The sequence below is a fragment of the Mercenaria mercenaria genome, chromosome 3, assembly GCF_021730395.1.
Source record: "Mercenaria mercenaria strain notata chromosome 3, MADL_Memer_1, whole genome shotgun sequence".
NCBI lineage: Eukaryota > Metazoa > Mollusca > Bivalvia > Venerida > Veneridae > Mercenaria > Mercenaria mercenaria.
In genome coordinates, this window is record NC_069363.1 from 66,689,962 (window position 1) to 66,709,356 (window position 19,395).

Here is a 19,395-nt window from a genome sequence, read left to right on the forward strand (position 1 = left end):
GCGTTTCAATCGCGCATTTCATACTTAAAACACGCAGTTTGGTAAATGTGTACTATGGATATCAAACATGTGGTGATTTATCTTCCATGGTGTCCCGGTCACATTTCTTCAATACTTCTTATCTTAGAAAAACAACCCGTAGTTTATAGTTATTTCAGTGTTACACAAAAAACTTGCTTGACCTTCCCTGGTGAAGTTTCGTTTCCGTAGATTACAAAACCATTCTGATTGGCTGTTGTGAAAATGTATGTCAATCGTCATTTTACTACACGTGTTCGCTAAAATGTGAAAATGCAGCATAAATGTGCAAAATGAATAAAATAAACAGAACAGATGCAGACCAATGTACAATTTTAAATTAAAGATCATATACAAGATGAATTTCATTCATCATTTCCAGTTTTAGTGTAAAATTATACTTTTTTAGCTCGACTATTCGAAGAAAAGTCTAGCTATTCTACTCACCCTGGCGTCGGCGTCGGCGTCACACCTTGGTTAAGTTTTTGCATGCAAGTACATACAGCCACCAATTAAAGGCATATAGCTTTGAAACTTATTTTTTCTTTTTCTAGGTCAATTACCAACCTCTCTGGGTCAAGTCCCATAACTCTGACATGTATTTTGAGCAAATTATGCCCCCTTTTGGACTTAGAAAATTTTGGTTAAAGTTTTACATGCAAGTTACTATCTCCAAAACTAATGCAGATATTGATTTGAAACTTCACATGTGTCTTCGGGGTTATAAAACTAGTTGATAGCAGCAAGTCCCATAACTCTGACTTTCATTTTGGCCAAATTATGCCCCCTTTTGATCTTAGAAAATTCTGGTTAAAGTTTTGCATGCAAGTACATACAGCTATTTCTAAAAGGCATATAGATTTGAAACTTATTTTTTCTTTTTCTAGATCAATTACCAACCTCACTGGGTCAAGACCCATAACTCTGACATGTATATTGAGCGAATTATGCCCCCTTTTAGACTTAGAAAATTTTGGTTAAAGTTTTACATGCAAGTTACTATCTCCAAAACTAATGCAGATACTGATTTGAAACTTCACATGTGTCTTTGGGGTTATAAATCTAGTTGATAGCAGCAAGTCCCATAACTCTGACCTTCATTTTGGCCAAATTATGCCCCCTTTTGGACTTAGAAAATTCTGGTTAAAGTTTTGCGTGCAAGTACATACAGCTTTATAGTTGTGAATACTATTAAAACATTTATCACATAATGACATAATGCAATTTTTCCTGTTGATAAATTTCCACTTTTTCGCATGTTAAATTATCTACTGGTATTTATCATCATGTACACTGATTTTCGAAACTTTAAAATTTAAAGTGACTTATAGGCCCAACGTGGCCGGGTGTTGTAAATTGTAAATTTATATGTATTGGTATTGTACATAACACGATGTCACTATAATAAAGTTTACTTACTTACTTACTTACTTACTTACTTACAGCTATTTCTAAAAGGCATATAGATTTGAAACTTATTTTTTCTTTTTCTAGATCAATTACCTACCTCACTGGGTCAAGTCCCATAACTCTGACATGTTTTTTGATCAAATTATGCCCCCTTTTAGACTTAGAAAATTTTGGTTAAAGTTTTACATGCAAGTTATTATCTCCAAAACTAATGCAGATATTGATTTGAAACTTCACATGTGTCTTCGGGGTTATAAAACTAGTTGATAGCAGCAAGTCCCATAACTCTGACCTTCATTTTGGCCAAATTATGTCCCCTTTTGGATATAGCAAATTCTGGTTAAAGTTTTGCGTGCAAGTACATACAGCTATTACTAAAAGGCATATAGATTTGAAACTTATTTTTTCTTTTTCTAGATCAATTACTAACCTCACTGGATCAAGTCCCATAACTCTGGCATGTATTTTGGGCAAATTATGCCCCCTTTTGGACTTTGAAAATTCAGGTTAAAGTTTTACATGCAAGTTTCTATCTCCAAAACTAATGCAGTTATTGAATTGAAACTTCACATGTGCCTTCGGGGTTATAAAACTAGTTGATAGCAGCAAGTCCCATAACTGATATGCATTTTGGTCAGTTTATTCCCCCTTTCTGAACTTAAAACTCTTTTGATATTTAACCTTTTTGGGTAATATTTTCCTGCTTCTGGGACAATATTTCAAATAGTCGAGCTTGGCTGTCTTACGGACAGCTCTTGTTAAATTCTGTTTTTGTTCATTTACATTTTGCCAAACATGTGCACACTGCTGTGACCTCTAGACCGGATGTTCATTAGGGAAGGTCAAGCAAGTTTTTTCTGTAACGTTGACGAAAGCATAAAATATGTTGATAATCTCAGCAATATGGAATATTGAGACAAGGTGACTGGTGCACGATGGAAGATAAATTATCGCTTGTTCAATATACTAGGTACCCATTCACTGAACTGCGCGTATAAGTTGAGAAATATACGATTGAAACGGGTTAGTATATTTTCCCGTTCATGACCATGGTTCTTAAAGAATACCTAGGGGTAGGGTATAACATGTACAGAGGCGTTTTCTTTCTGATCTGGCGCCAGTGTGTTATTCAGTACTGGCGCCAGTGTGTTATTCAGTACTGGCGCCAGTGTGTTATTCAGTACACCAGGCAAGTCATACTGTTGGAAACTGCAATTTGAACCTGGGTCACTAGCATTGTGATCTGACCTGCTGTTCACTGCACTACTGGTTCCCGCATGAACTTGTGTTATGGTCAATTTTAAACCAGAGTATAAATGTCATGGATTTTAGTCAATTCACAAAATTACATTTAAACAAACAGTTAAAATTTCTATTTTGTTTTTTGTACAATTTGAAATTCAGTCATATCCCGTTTTGGCCCAAATCAGGAAATTTTATGGGAAAAGAAATTGTTAATTACACAGTAATCAGTACCAAACTGATTTGTTAAAGTTGTGCTAACATTCAGACAAACTGATTTATAAAGTTTCAGTTTGTTCTGTTTCTAGATCAGTTATAGTCTTTATTATTTTAATGTTCTGATTGAACAATTTCTGTTGGAAGTCACTTACTTCAAATCACTTGACCCATACTGATGGGGGTTTGAGCCTCACTTGGGGCTTTGAATTCTTTATTTGAGGAAGTCACCCAGCTGGCTTACAGAAGGTCCGTGGTTCTGACCAGGTGCCTGCCCGTGATGAAATAATGCATGGAGGAGCACATGGGGTCTTCCTCCACTGTAAAAAGCTGGAAAGTTGCCATATGACCTGTAATTATGTCATTGTGACATTGAACAAACAAATTTCTGTTGAAGTTACAGCTGTGTGAAATCTGAGACCACACAAAAGTGCTGTTTGTTACACCCAAACTTAAAACGAAATTCATGTACAAAATTTTAATATGCTGTTCATATTAGTGGTTTCTAATAAAACACCTCAAATTCTTGCTTTGATTTCATTTATGAGTATAAAGTTAATTGAGTGTTTGATTGTTGATTAGGACCTGAGCATGACTTGTTGTGGGTACCTGCTGAGCTGCCACCCAGTGTGTTCCTGCTTCTGTCAACACTTCCAGGAAGGGTAATTATCTTACAGAATAAATTTTGTGAAAGTATTAATATACAGGGATTTCATTGTAGTATCAGTGATCGAATCTCACCAAACAAGAGATACCCATGTATTCTGTCTGTAAAATTTCAAATACATGTATTATAACAGTCACTTTAACAATATTGAGACTTGTACAAAATACTGATAGTTTTTTAGCTCACCTGTCACAAAGTGACAAGGTGAGCTTTTGTGATCGCGCGGTGTCCGTCGCCCGTCCTTGCATGCGTCCGTGCGTGCGTGCGTCCGTAAACTTTTGCTTGTGACCACTCTAGAGGTCACATTTTTCATTGGATCTTTATGAAAGTTGGTCAGAATGTTCATCTTGATAATATCTAGGTCAAGTTCGAAACTTGGTCACGTGCCTTCAAAAACTAGGTCAGTAGGTCTAAAAATAGAAAAACCTTGTGACCTCTCTAGAGGCTATATATTTCACAAGATCTTCATGAAAATTAGTCAGAATGTTCACCTTGATGATATCTAGGTCAAGTTCGAAACTGGGTCACTTGCCATCAAAAACTAGGTCAGTAGGTCTAAAAATAGAAAAACCTTGTGACCTCTCTAGAGGCCAAATATTTCACAAGATCTTCATGAAAATTAGTCAGAACGTTCACCTTGATGATATCTAGGTCAAGTTCGAAACTGGGTCACGTGCCGACAAAAACTAGGTCAGTAGGTCAAATAATAGAAAAACCTTGTGACCTCTCTTAAGGCCATAATTTTCATGGGATCTGTATTAAAGTTGGTCTGAATGTTCATCTTGATGTTATCTAGGTCAAGTTGGAAACTGGGTCACGTGCGGTTAAAAACTAGGTCAGTAGGTCTAAAAATAGAAAAACCTTGTGACCTCTCTAGAGGCCATATATTTCTTGAGATCTTCTTAAAAATTGGTCAGAATGTTCACCTTGATGATATCTAGGTCAAGTTCGAAAGTGGGTCATATGCCTTCAAAAACTAGGTCAGTAGGTCATATAATAGAAAAACCTTGTGACCTCTCTAGAGGCCATATTTTTCATGGAATCTGTATGAAAGTTGGTCTGAATGTTCATCTTGATGATATCTAGGTCAAGTTCGAAAGTGGATCATATGCCATCAAAAACTAGGTCAGTAGGTCAAATAATAGAAAAACCTTGTGACCTCTCTAAAGGCCATATTTTTCATGGGATCTGTATGAAAATTGGTCTGAATGTTCATCTTGTTGATATCTAGGTCAAGTTTGAAATAGGGTCATGTGCGGACAAAAACTAGGTCAGCAGGTCTAAAAATAGAAAAACCTTGTGACCTCTCTAGAGGCCATACTTATGAATGGATCTCCATTAAAATTGGTCAGAATGTTCACCTTGATGATATCTAGGTCAGGTTTGAAACTGGGTCACATGCCTTAAAAAACTAGGTCAGTAGGTCAAATAATAAAAAAACCTTGTGACCTCTCTAGAGGCCATACTTTTCATGGGATCTGTATGAAAGTTGGTCTGAATGTTCATGATGATATCTAGGTCAAGTTTGAAACTGGGTCAACTGCGGTCAAAAACTAGGTCAGTAGGTCTAAAATTATTAAAATCTTTTGACCACTCTAGAGGCCATATTTTTCAATGGATCTTCATGAAAATTGATCTGAATGTTCACCTTGACGATATCTAGGTCAGTTTCGAAACTGGTTCACGTGCGGTCAAAAACTAGGCCAGTAGGTATAAAAATAGAAAAACCTTGTGACCTCTCTAGAGGCCATATTTTTCATGAGATCTTCATGAAAGTTAGTGAGAATGTTCACCTTGATGATATCTAGGTAAAGTTCAAAACAGGGTCACGTTTCTTCGAAAACTAGGTCAATAGGTCAAATAATAGAAAAACCTTGTGACCTTTGTAGAGACCATATTTTTCAATGGATCTTCATGAAAATTGGTCAGAATTTTTATCTTGATAATATCTAGGTCAAGTTCAAAACTGGGTCACATGAGCTCAAAAACTAGGTCACTATGTCAAATAATGACTTCATACTCAAAACTGGGTCATGTGGGAAGAGGTGAGCGATTCAGGACCATCATGGTCCTCTTGTTGTACATAATTTGGTGTGAATGGTTATTTTTGAGCTCTGTTACATAAAACTTATTCTTCATTTGGAAACAAATTAAGGCCATGTAAGACTGATAAGTTCTTAATTGTCGTATAACATGCAGAATGTCCTGTCTCGATTACAGTTTTATACTGGGGTAAAAAGTTCACTTAAAGCTTAATCTGTATATTTACAGCTCTTCCCTTTTCTTCTGTTGTGCCATTGATATATCAAAAACTGAATTGAGAAATGTTCCATTTTTTTAATGTAAAGAAAAATATATTTTCAGGCAATGAATGCATGTAAAGATCACGGCTGGCCCAGTATGAAGGTTGAGCCTCTTGATGACTCTCAGAAGGCTCTAATCATCACTGACTACCTGGAAGGGATATATGGCAAAACGTTGAACCAGGACCAGAAAGATATGATTGTCAGTGCCAAGCAGACGTCAAATGCCTTGTACCTGAAGTCACTTCTAGATGAGGTATTTACATTTTAATGGTTACTTGAACCATTACATTCCTTTCGGTAGTAAAAGTCAATTTGATAGTGAAAGTCTGTAAAGTTTGGGTCAGGTTAGATTTGCTGAAGTCTATGTTTGAAATTATGTGTTGTGTGAGCTTTGTTCAAGGCCTTTTATGCTTATCTTTCAATTACCCCAAATTTGATTTGTTAAATCATAATACATTAGTAAGCAAAGTTCTGCAATGTCAGTGTATTGGACCAAGTGAGTGAGGAAGAACCCTAATGTTTGTTTTTGGCCAATAGATCAAAGGTCAAGGTCACAGTGACCTGGAGACTGAAAATGATTTCTGGACTCTATGTCATAATATATAAAGCTATGGCTTTCAACTTAACAGTTACTAAGTATTACCAGAGGAAGATTGGGATTGATTTTAGGGTCAAATGATCAAAGGTCAAGGCTGCTGTGACCTGACTTTATTTCTGATAATTGTTTTATAGCCATGCTTTGAGTCACAAAGTATATTAACTACAGATTTAAAACTTAACATTATAACCATGCACTACTTGAGGAGGATTTATGAGGTCAGTAGGTAAACATCAAGGTCACAGTAACCTGAAGACTGAAATGGTTTCTAGACTCTTGTGTCATAAAGTAAAATAGCTATGGCTTTCTAACTTAATATTTTTAAAATGTACTTGTCAGAAAATACAGACGCTATTTCAAAAAAATTCACAGACATCTTCCTTTTATAACCATCTGTCAAAACTGTTCAAGCAAGCGGTGTAACTCAGGTGAGCGATCTAGGGTCATCATTGCTCGCTTGTTTCATTTTTAGCTCGACTTCTTGAAGAAAAAGTAGAGCTATTGCTCTTGCCCCGGCGTTGGCATCGCCATTGTTTAAAGTTTTTAATAAAGTCAAATATCTCTGTTATTATCAAAGCTAGTTATTTACTATCAAAGTCTGCACCAGGAGAAACAATCCTCATAACTGTGATTTGAATTTTGATAGGGTTATGCCTCTTTTTAACTTATAATTTTTATAAAGTTTTTACTAGCCTGCCCGCTTAACTCAATAGGGAAAGCGAAGATCTACGGGTCGTGAGTTCGAGCCCTGGGTGAGGCGTATGTTCTCCATGACGATTTGATAAAAGACATTGTGTTTCAAATAATTTGTCCTCCACCTCGGATAATTTATGTGGAGAAGTTGGCAGTTACTTGTGGAGAACAGGTTTGTACTGGTACAGAATCCAGGAACACTGCTTAGGTTAACTGCCCGCTGTTACATAACTGAAATACTGTTGAAAAACGGCATTAAACCCAAAACAAACAAAACAAAACTTGCAAAGCTCTAATTCAGAGTCAAGCACTGAGAAAAGTCAAGTGTGCTGTCTTATGGACAGCTCTTGTTTGTTTTTACTTTCGGTTCAGATTCTTAATATTGTATCTTTTTAGCATCACTCATTCATATCCCACCCCTGCTTTGCTCAATACCTCCAGCCTCCCCTCCCCTCTCCCTTGTCCTAGTATCCCACATCCACAGTGCACTGCCTCCCCCACCTCCAGAGTAATTGTTGTTAACTTAATGCCCTGGCATATTTTGACTCATTATGTGGGGCTCTTGTTGTAATTGTAAAAAGTATTTTTGATTCTAAAGGTTCGTATGTATGGCTCATTCCGCACATTGACAGACAAGATAAGAGAGTATCTGACAGCAAACAGCCCTGATGATTTGTTTGCCAAGATCCTTGAGAGACTCGAACAAGACTTTGAACAGGGAAGCAACTCAAGGTAAAATGTTATTTTTTTTATAACATCTGTAAAATATTTCTGTATCCAAGTTAGATATAATAAAAGCTAAAATCTGGTGTGAAGGATAATCATTCTGTTTTAGATACCCTCTACAAACTTTGTTAGGGGGGCTATATAGGAATCACTTTGGCCCATCCTGTCCACACTATGTAACCCATTCAAATTTATGTTGAAACTTACATAATATATTTGCAGGATCATAAGACAAGTTCAAATACCTGGTTTAATAACTGACTTCCGTTTTGACTTAATTATTTCTCCTTTTCACATGAAAAATTTCACACAAGCCTGTTAGATCATTATGTTTGAGAACACATCATGTTCCATAACTCTGCCTTTTATTTTAACACATTTTTTCCAATTTTGGATTGGAAAAGGTGTCAAAATTGTTTTCTATGAATATCTCTGAAACCAAAAAAAAGGCATCACATTGTATCTTCAAAACATGTTGTAAGGCTCATAAGGCAAGTTTACATAGCATGTTCAATAACTCTGACTTTAGTTTTGACAAAAGTATTTCCCTTTTTGCATTTTGAAAATGTCCCTTAAACACACTTTCCTTCAATATTTCTTAAACATATGCATAAATTGGATTGGAACTTTACATAAATCTGGGATCAGAATATATTTATACATATCAAGACATCAAGTAAAATCTTTTATTTTTTCCAAAATTATTCCTCCTTTTGGACCTGAAATCAGGCTGTTGTCTTTGGAAAATATTAAAAAATATTGTTTTCCATAAATAGCTCTGAAATCAATGAAGGTTTTTCATTTGAACTCCATATAAACCTTTAGGCTGATGCAGCAAGTTGACATGACATGTTCCATAACTCTGACTATCTACTTAATACAAAATTGTCTCTTTTTCTAATTGTACTACATCTTCAATATTAAAGAGAATGACATTAAAACCACTGAAAGGAATTTATTTTTACTTGCTATACTTATTTTTGTCACATGTTTGGTTCACCTGAGCACAAAGTACTCATGGCTTTTAGGATTGATGAATGTCAGTAATCTGTCATCCACAACTTCTGTAAAGAGAAACTATGAAGCCAATTTCAGCCAGACTTCACAGGAACGTTTCTTAGGTGGTCCCCTTTCAGATTCTTTCCAATCTAGGTCATTCAAGTAGAATGCTGGTTGCCATGGCAAACAGATGGTAAAACTATTTATCTTCTTCTTGGGAACAGCTTGCCCAGTTTAAAAATAATTTCACAGCAGTGTTTCTTAAGTGACTGTAGAAAATTTCTTTAATTCAGTTTGTTTCCTTTACAACCATGACTGCCAGGGGATGAAACTTGGTCTGGTTGCCTTGGATGATCCCCTACCAAAGTTGTTCAAATAATTCTGTTCAGTGTTGAATTTGGTTGCCATTGCAGCCAAAAGGAAAGCAATTAAAAGTCTTCTTATCCAAAACTGCAAGGCCCAAAGCTTATATATTTGGTATATACCTTTGGCCGCATTCTGAGTTTCATAATTTTACATAGACTTATATAGGAAAAACCTTAAAAATCTTCTTGTCTAAACGGTAATGCCAAGCTTGGAAATTTGACATGTATGAAGTTTGTTCAAATCATGCCCCCCTGGGACAAAATTGGCCCTGCCCAATGTTCAGTTGTATTCATAGACTTAATAGGAAACACTAGAAAAATATTCTTGCCTTAAAACCTTAATCCCTGGAGCTTATATACTTGGCTTTTAGCATTGTGTAGTGTTCCTCTTACAAGTTTGTTCAAATCATGCTTCTTGGATTAAAATTTACCCTGCCCAGGAGTCATTTGTTTTAAGAAAGACTTACAGAGATACAGGTACTTTGAAAAATCTTCTTGTCAGAATCTGTTGAACCAAGAGCTTAGATATTTGACCTGTAGGATCGTGTTGAGATCCTCTGTCAAGAAATTGTGTACAAATTCAGTCAGTTGAGCGAAATAGGGCCACAATGGCCCTCTTACCATTATGTTTGCCTGGCTATGACAGGTATTTCCATGTTTGACATGTTTTTAGGGTCATAAAATTGCTTGAATAGACAATGTTTTCAGAATAGTTTTCTAATATTTCTGTACTAACAATAAAGTCTGTTTTTATCTTGCACTGCACTTATGTTTTGATGTTATTTTATTTCTAGTTAAAGTTATTTTGCATGTTTTCACTAAACAGTTTCTTATTTGTTGTGTTGCATTGTGAGTTCTTTAACCACAGCTATCTAATGTATGTTTTAATATACTTTTTATTAACATTAGACAAAATTCTAAAATTGTAACATAGTACTGCTGTTAAAAGTGTTGGAGAGGTATACTGGCAAGCCAGTTTCAAATACCTAATGCTGAACATTTGAAGTGGCAGCACTGTGAATGTGTCAACATATACTACTATATTGGAAAATTAACCCTTACCCTGCTATATTTCTATAATGGACTGGTCCATCTTTCAATTTGGACAGTACCATTTATTATTCAAAGGGGTTTACACTGAAAATTTACTGACTGAATAGCGAACAGTGCAGACCATGATCAGACTGCACGGATGTGCAGGCTGATCTTGGTCTGCACTGGTTGCAAAGGCAGAATCATCTGCCGCCAGCAGGCTAAGGGTTAAGGACTTGAACTGCATTTTAATTTCTGACTTGAAACATTTCATAAATATTCACCATTAGTATAACTCAAATTCAAGTATGATATCATTTTTACAATTTTGCAAATACTAAACCTCGCAATTATACTCAAAATTTCAAATTCGCGAAATTTTGACCCAGCGAAAATATGTGCTTTTACAGCTAGTACTTATTGGTTATCATTTTAGGTAGTGGAACCATAACAACTGTCAGCAAATTACATTTTCTCCATAGGCAATATAGACATTCTCCATTTTTATCACACCCCTACTCCCTTATGGGATGGCATATAGTAATTGGAGTGTCTATCTGTCTGTCCATCCATTCCTTCATTCATTTGTCACAGTTTCATGTCCGGTCTGTAACTTTGTCACCTATGAAGGGATTTTAATATTACTTGATGCAGATGTTCCCCATAATGAGACAATGTGTCATGCCTAACAGATCTCTAACTCAAAGGTCAAGGTTACACTTGGAGGTCAAAATTTTATAGTTTTATTTTGCTGTGCAGACCATAACTCTGCCATCCATCAAGAGATTTTGATATTTTTTGGCATAGTAGTTTCCCATAATGAGACAAATTGTCATGCTTAAAAGATCAAGGTCACGCTTGGAAGTCAAAGGTCAGAAGCATTTTTTCCCTGTCAGGTCAATAATATAAAGGTTATAACAAATTTGACCAAACGTTTACCCAGATATTATGGGGGGCATACACTTTTTCAAAAGAAGTCTCTTGTTTACAGAAAGAAGTTTGCACGTTCAGCTACATTATATCTGAGGAATGTGGAATATTGCAAACAATAGTACGAATTTATACAGAAATCATCTAGTGCCTACCTGAACAAACTTTTTATTTATTCATGGGTTCAAAAAATGTAACTTTTCTTGCCAGAATGGCTTTCTGACTGTATCTCATTATAAAAAAAAAAATTAAAATGCAGTTCAGTCTCCAAAAGTTTCCGTCTCAAATCTCAAACTAGTCTGTTATTTCACAAATGTAGTTTACTTTTTTTTTTTTTATACTGAAGGGGTTTGAAATGAGAAAAAATCATTTGAAATCTTAAGCATAGCCCCAGTGCATAGTGCTCAGACAATTCACACATATACAATGATGCTGATGAAACTGTTTTCAAAAAAGTAAACTTCATTTTAAATTTAACATCTTCCAAGAAAATAACAAGAGAATATTTTAGACAGTTTACAGGTCATGTTTGATTTCTAGAATAGTTGTTATAATGCATTTGTTCAAAGACAGAATTTCAGAGATTGTGAAGTAGTCCTTGCACAACTGATAAAACCAAAAATTGAATCCTGACAATATTTACATTTTATTGTTCCCCTTCCCTTACACACAAAAAAAAATGTTGGGGAAAAAAAACTTTGATCTACAGTTGGTTCATCAGTCCAAAATGTGTGTCTTACCTACCTCAAAAAGTACTTCACCTGGAATCATCAAACATTAAAGGAATGCAGGAATGTTATTCAGCATGTGAAGTTTTGTTCCTGGCTTCTAGCTCACCTGAACAGTTCAAGGTGACTCAGATGGTCTGGCATCCATCGTCTGTCATCCATCATCCACAATTCACATTAAACATCTGTGAAACTAGTCAGAATTATTCCAAACTTGGTCTGTAGCATCCTAGCAAGGTCTTCTCTCAATCTTTTGCAATGGTTCTGCTTTAGGCCTTTACGGGCTGCAAGAACTGAAGATAGAAAAAAATTAAACAACATCTTCTCATGAACCAGTCATTATAAGGTCTCTCCCAATGTGCACTGCAATGCAATTCAAATACCAGAAATACCAAAATGAATTAATAAATGTTTGCATTATTTTAAATTTATCTGTCTGATGTCACCAGTAGTGTCAGACCTGTACTGGAAAAAACTTGGACTGTTTTCTTATAATCTGATCTGTATACATGTTTGTAATCTCCAGTTATTGGAAGCCTATAAATGTTGCAGCTATCTTGTAAAGGACAAACAAAAATTCTTATAATGTATATTTCAATAATAAAAGATAAAAAATCAAATGACAGTTTTGTATTAGGGCTACAGCACATAATGTGATGTAAGTATGAGAACTACTGTACTGGGGCTAGATGGGAAAAGTCTTGTGCAGAATTATAAAAGGTGACCACTGACCAGGAAAAATTGAAAAAAAGGCATTGAGAGTTTGAGATTTAACAGAGATTGTAATCTGGATTTTTGTGTTGTACTAACTGTTGTTTTTTGTTGTAGTAGTGTAATTGATGTGTTAAATTTCACCTGTAACGAGTATCCTATCACCCTATCACGGTAAGACTTTGTATTAACATCAAAAACCTGTTTCTAACTCAGACTTACACTGACCTAAAATGAGTACCAAACTCACAGTTTATACTCTGAAGTTCATAACAAGCTATTAATTACAAATGGTAGATTCATACAAACTTTGGAATGGGCTTAAAATGTAGTAATTTTATAATTCACTGCAGGCATGGGGAAGATACAGAATACTTCTGTTAAAAGCCTAACAAATTCCTTGTTGTAACTTTGGTACTGATTTCAGTTCTTAAAGTCATAATAGAGAACAGTTTTTTCTGTTTTTTTTCATTTATAAACTTTTGATCTTACTAATTAGCATAAGAAAATGTAGTTAAAAACTCTGAGTAATTGTTGTAGCACGGTGTGTTAACAAATAGGGTGCTGTATCTTTATATTAACAGCTTTAAGTTCTGTCTTGACAGTCCAACTTTGTTTGCTCGAATTTTGATTGACTGGCTTAAAATATCTGGTTAGACATGCACCTTTTGTATATTCAAGCATTATTTAGGCTATAGTATACTTGTTTTGACTTGAGATATGGTTTAAAAGTTCTATGAATGTGTGATATAGTGATATATTTCATATATTTGTAACAGCAGGATTAGTTCAAGTCATACAGTGATCTCTGAGTTATAAGTAATCATATAGCTGGTACTGTTGGATAATGTCAAGCCATATTTAAAGGGGCTAATCCACACATTTTAGGCGAAAAATAATTTCTCTCAAAGATCCATAAAAAGTGAGTATTCTGCAAGCGACTAGTGGTACAAACTTATAGACATAAGATTTTTGCAAAATAGTCTTATAATTTAAGAACCAAGAATATTGTGTAGAAGGTAATATTAAAACCATTTTGAAATAATGCAGAAAAGGTACATTCTTCTTGCAGTTTTACTAATATCTAACTTTTATTTTCACCCACTTTATCATTTTGTAGTGCCATATATACATTCTATGCCAAACTTGGTGGAAATGTATATGTTCACCCAAACTGAGGGTGAGTCACTTTAATACGAGTTAGAACAGTTAGTATCATATAGCAAGAACTGCAGGATTAGTATTATGGCAGTCTTAGTTGGAGCAGACAAAGTTGTGTTGTATCTAGATGATGAGTACGATTCTGTTTCACTAATATACTTTTGTCTAGTTTTCACATCTTTCTCTTCCTCTAGTATTAATTGTTTATATGCGTTAGCTCATGTATTATTTCTGTATCTGTGTTTACAGACCGGACCTGGTACGAGATGCTACCACTGCCTTGTGGTGTTCTAATCGTGGCATGTCAGAAGCTGAATTAACTGAATTCCTTGATGTAATGTATTTTCTTTATTCAGTTTATAAAAATTGAAGATACTGTTTAAGGTAGCAGGCTTGGATTTTCACACACATTCTGGACATACAGTTGAAACTGGTGTCTCAGACACAGTCTTATCTCAAAATTCCCAGCTATCTCCAAGAACTTTTGCAAATACTGTGAAAAATCCTTCTTTATCTGTATGTTTTCTCCCTCTGTTTTAGTCAAATTCAACATTACGATTCTGGTTGTGTTCAACTGAACCTGACTTCTATCAAATAACTGTGAAATGCAAAAGGATCAAATTCACAACCTTTTGATATATTTCTTGTGCTCTTACCACTGAGCTATCCAACATGCCGTATGATAACTAAAGTAAATGATTGTTTAAACAGTTATTTTACCATTTGTTTCTGTTTTTTATCAGGTGAAAAGTGCAGTGTGGTCACCATTCTATCTCTCCTTATATGAGAACCTGGTGAACCGTGATGGTATTCTCAATTTCTTCCATGACCATTTGAGGCAAGCCGTTGAGAAGAAATACCTCAGTACAAAAGAAGAAAAGAAAAAATTTTACCTGAAACTTGCTGACTTCTTTGAAATGAGGGAACTTAGTGCCAGAAAGGTTTGTGGGTTGTTTTTATGCAGAAAAATAGAGTATAGTTTAAAATAGATATTTTCATGACGATAAGCTTTAAATTCTAATTAAAACTGTTATTCTGTAAAGCCAACAGTTTTAAGAATATCATTTCAGTATTTATACACGGTATGTTGTATTTCAGTTGGATAGAGAAGGACTTGTAGACCTCTCTCCTGTAAAAAAATGTAGCATAATTTAATTACAAAACTACTTAGATTTGTTATACTTACATAAAGTGTAAGTAGAATTATGAGAAAGATGTAAATGCAGGAAGTAAATGTGTGCTTGAATTGGTCTCAGTTGATATGAGTACTTCTGTCCCCATATTTTACATATTAATAAGTATATAATGGCATAAAATATGATCAGTAGCTTGATTGTAAATGTATTGTTTCTGTACACAAGGTTGAAGAGTTACCGTTTTTGTTGATGAGAGCTGGGGAGTTAGATCGACTGAAGGCTACAGTCAGTGACCTGGACGTGTTCTTCAAGATGTCTGATAATGAAGATGGCATCTTTGAATTGGTTAAAGCCTGGAAAACTGCAAGTCTATTTAGATATATAGATATAATTAGATAAATTATAGGCCCTTGCAAAAACCTACAGCCACAGAAAAATCTTTGTGTCAAAATAAATAAAGTTGAAATATGCAGGGCAAACATTAAACTATATCAATAACTATATAGTGTGACATAACAAAATTCAATTGTAAATTCACGAGTCTATATAGAAATATTCACACAAGTAGCATCAGTGAACATTTTAAGTTTTGGTACCAAAGAGAAAATAAGTAGTCTGCCAAAGTGACTATAATCAGCATAGAAAATTGAAAGTCCACAAATGCTTTATGATGCTAAATGCTGATATTGATTGCATTCAGTGCAGTTTATTAAGTCATATGATGTAAAAAAATGATACTACATATACACTGTATTTCACAATATGCTTCTGAAATAAGAATATGCATGGTTTTGTCTGCAGCTGTAAAATGAATGACAATAACAAGGTAGATATACCTTCGGTACATTTCAGATTGGTGACTTCAGCCTGTCAGAGGAGGCATACATGCAGAAACTGGCAGCAGTAACTAAACAGGAGATACAACAAAACTCAGATCACTACTGCAAGCTTTACAGGTAAAGTTTCTGTATACAGGTCAAACTGGTCACAAGATGTTCAGGTGTAATGTGAGCTTTGCACTGTGTAAATTATCAGACTGCATCCTATGATGGCATATGTTTAGGCAGGCCTTCCGGCATTCCTACTTTTTCCTACATTTTCCTACTTTTTTAAATGCCTCCTACTTTTTCCTACTTTTCGATGAAAACCTCCTACTTCTACTTTTTTGCCTGACATAAAAAGGAAAAAAAAATAAACAGCCTTTTCAGTAGTTATATTTGCAGATGATGGACTCTTGATGTGTTGCTGACAGTTTCTGGAGCCATTTGGTGCCTCCTGCAATACATTGCCTCATATCAAGGTACCTATATTCCTACCAAATCATATGGGCACACTGATTCAAGCACAGAATCTGCCAGTCAAGACATCTGGGGTCACCATTTGGTTGCCAGTGTACAGGCCCAGCTCCAAGGCCGGGTTGAGGGAGCTCGTGCCCCCCCCGTTGGCTGAGAAGTGACCTATACTCATCAAAGATGCACCCTACTATTTTGGCAAAAGAATAATTTTTTCTCAAAATTTAGACCCAGAAACGCACCAGAGGCCACCATTTCATACCTGTATTTCAAAATTTTCCAGGGGAAGAGCCCCTCTGTATACTATGACAGTATGTGTTTCTGCTATAAGTTAATCATCAAACTAAATATCAGGGTGGTATATATCTGCCACATTTTAACTAAGTGACTGGATATCTAGTTAACCACATGCTATTGCTATCAATATTCTGGTTATCTTGTTTAGAGACATGATAAGTTTCTAGCTTGAATAAATGTCTTAAAATGAAAAAAAGGCATGTGTTCATACGGTAACTGGCTTAACTAGTGCAATATAAATATAGTTGACCACTAAGTTATCTAGTAATCTATTCAACATCTTGCTGCAAATTTCATGAAAAGCTAGTTATTTATAGAATAAGTTATGTGGGTAAGTTTTTGCTTGCATTATAGTCATTTCCATTGGTCTGAACACAGCCACATGATTAGTGAAAAAAGTCATGTTGACTCCTACTGACCTACAAGTGTGATGTCATAATATTATGGCATTTTAAAATGTGACATTGTACACCATTTATGACCATAACACAAGAAAAAAACAACTGCTGCAAGTATTTGCAACCCTTTCCACAAATAACCTTTGAGTTGATGGATTTAGTAGTAAATATTTGTTGCCTTTAATGTTCAGTCAATATGAGGATTTATCAACCACAGAAAAGTGGCATTGACTTCTAGCTTCACCCTAGGTCTATGTCACTTTCCTCAGATTGACAGATCGTCATATCAGCCTCACTTAAAAGCAATAATTGTATATTACCAGTATAAAAAATGTCTTAATAAAAGACTGTAAATGAAAATTGCCAAAGTCAAGGTAATATTTGACATTGATTTTTAGCTCCACTATTCGTAGAATAGAGGTGCTATTCTACTCGCCCCGGCGTCGGCATGAGCTTTCTTGGTTAAAGTTTTTCGGCAACCTTTGTTTTTCTTTGTTACTTTTGCTTATATCTAACTGTAACTTCACAGTAACATTGTTCAGCATGCAAACAAAGTATGTGCAGGGGCTGGGCCCATTATACCCAAGGTCAAGGTCACCAAGGTGTTATACTTAGATTATTTTTAAGGTTAAAGTTTTTCGGCAACCTTTGTTTTTCTGTCATATCTTTGTTACTATTGCTTATATCTTACTGTAACTTCACATAAACATTGTCCAGCATACAAATAAAGTATGTGCAGGGGCTGGGCCCATTATACCCAAGGTCAAGGTCACCAAGTTGTTATACTTGGAATTATTATGTCTCCCACCACACAGTGGTGTGGGAGACATATTGATTTACTCCAGTCTGTCTGTGTGTCTGTCTGTCTGTCACAAAGCTTGTCGAACATTTCTCATCCGATTTTCTCCAAACTTAAACAAAATGTGTTTGACCATAAGACCTCGGCCAAGTTCGATAACTAGCCAAATTGGTCCAGGCATATTGGAGTTATGGCCCTTGAATTACAAAAATCTGCCTTTTTACTCTTGTCCGCACTCTAAGTCGAACATTTCTCATCCGATTTTCACCAAACTTAAACAAAATGTGTTTGACCATAAGACCTCGGCCAAGTTCGATAACTAGCCAAATTGGTCCAGGCATATTGGAGTTATGGCCCTTGAATTACCAAAAATCGGCCTTTTTACTCTTGTCCGCACTCTAAGTCGAACATTTCTCATCCGATCTTCACCAATCTTGAACAAAATGTGTTTGACCATAAGACCTCAGCCAAGTTCGATAACTAGCCAAATCCGCCCAGGCACTTTTGAATTATGGCCCTTGAATTACTGATTGGATCCACTCGTCCAGACCATCTAATTGGATCCACTCGTCTAAACCATCTAGAGAAACTAGACATTTTTCATAGGGGCAGTTGTGGGAGACATGCGCTTTTCTCAAAAGCATCTCTAGTTTTCATGTTAAATTTTTTCTTTGGTACTTTAAAAGATAACGACTTGAAATTAAAAATATTTCTTTATAATCATCATCTGCATGTGTGGTTATAATCCCCATAACTCTAATTGTATTTTTGGCAGAACTATGCCCCTTTCATACTTAAAGTTTTTGGCAATCTTCGCTTTCTGGATATATCTTTAGTACAGTATAAGATAGTGACTTGAAACTTTCTTTCAAAGTAGAGGTCACTTATTGAGACATAAATTCATTTTACTGTCCAATCGCCGAATAGTGGAGCATGCTGTCTTACAGACAGCTCTTGTTATTTTACCCATAATTCCCTTTTGCAAAAGACTTAATTTCAATGTAAAATTATCCTGTTTTCTCATATTCTCGGGGGCCTAAGGGGTTGTTTTCATTCCCAGTAACAGATTTACCATTTCATAAACAGCATTTGGGTGTTATTTTGTAGAAATTCACTTGTCTTTCAGATGGAGTCATAAAATATTACTGAAATTATCCTATTTAATTATTTTGTTCCTGAATTGGATACCACCCTCACCCGCAGAAATAGACCAAGAGTTTCTCGTATTCCCGTGGATTTAGATTTGACTTTTCATCACAAATAAGTTGTAGAATTTAAAACATTAAAATTACCATTGTGTTATAAAAAGATATATTCTGTTGTAAATACATCAAGAAATACTACAATTAATTGCATAATCAATAATTTATGGCAAATTTGCTAACACCACCAGAAAAAAATAAGGATTTTTTTGAAAACTGAGTAAAATGCTGATAGTTTCGTCAATATGCATTCAAATCACTTGAAATTTTCAGTGTGTCAGCTTTGTACTATTCCTGTCTAGGAAATAAACATTAGATTATTTGACAACTTGAAGGCAAAAAACGAGAATATGAGAAACCCTGAGAATACGAGAAACAGGGATAACTGTGTTAGATCTTCACAGGATACTTACATCAAGACCCAATAATTACAAAAAAGACTTCTAGATGAGATGGTAAAGACAAGTCT

At 35.2% G+C, this 19,395-nt stretch overlaps 1 protein-coding gene across 4 annotated transcripts in view; it reads left to right on the forward strand.

The window, feature by feature from the left end:
• The window catches only part of LOC123525710 (uncharacterized), an 82,913-nt gene that overhangs the window by 48,586 nt on the left and 14,932 nt on the right, over positions 1 to 19,395 (forward strand). For 2 of the 4 annotated variants that reach the window (XM_053538827.1, XM_053538824.1), the window contains exons 22-29: positions 3,469 to 3,548; positions 5,918 to 6,112; positions 7,749 to 7,882; positions 12,759 to 12,815; positions 14,052 to 14,136; positions 14,546 to 14,743; positions 15,164 to 15,301; positions 15,791 to 15,894. In XM_053538827.1, the coding sequence (XP_053394802.1) occupies positions 3,469 to 3,548; positions 5,918 to 6,112; positions 7,749 to 7,882; positions 12,759 to 12,815; positions 14,052 to 14,136; positions 14,546 to 14,743; positions 15,164 to 15,301; positions 15,791 to 15,894 (991 nt within the window). The remainder of the gene's footprint in view (positions 1 to 3,468; positions 3,549 to 5,917; positions 6,113 to 7,748; positions 7,883 to 12,758; positions 12,816 to 14,051; positions 14,137 to 14,545; positions 14,744 to 15,163; positions 15,302 to 15,790; positions 15,895 to 19,395) is intronic. The other 2 variants (XM_053538825.1, XM_053538826.1) reach the window with 2 other exon arrangements.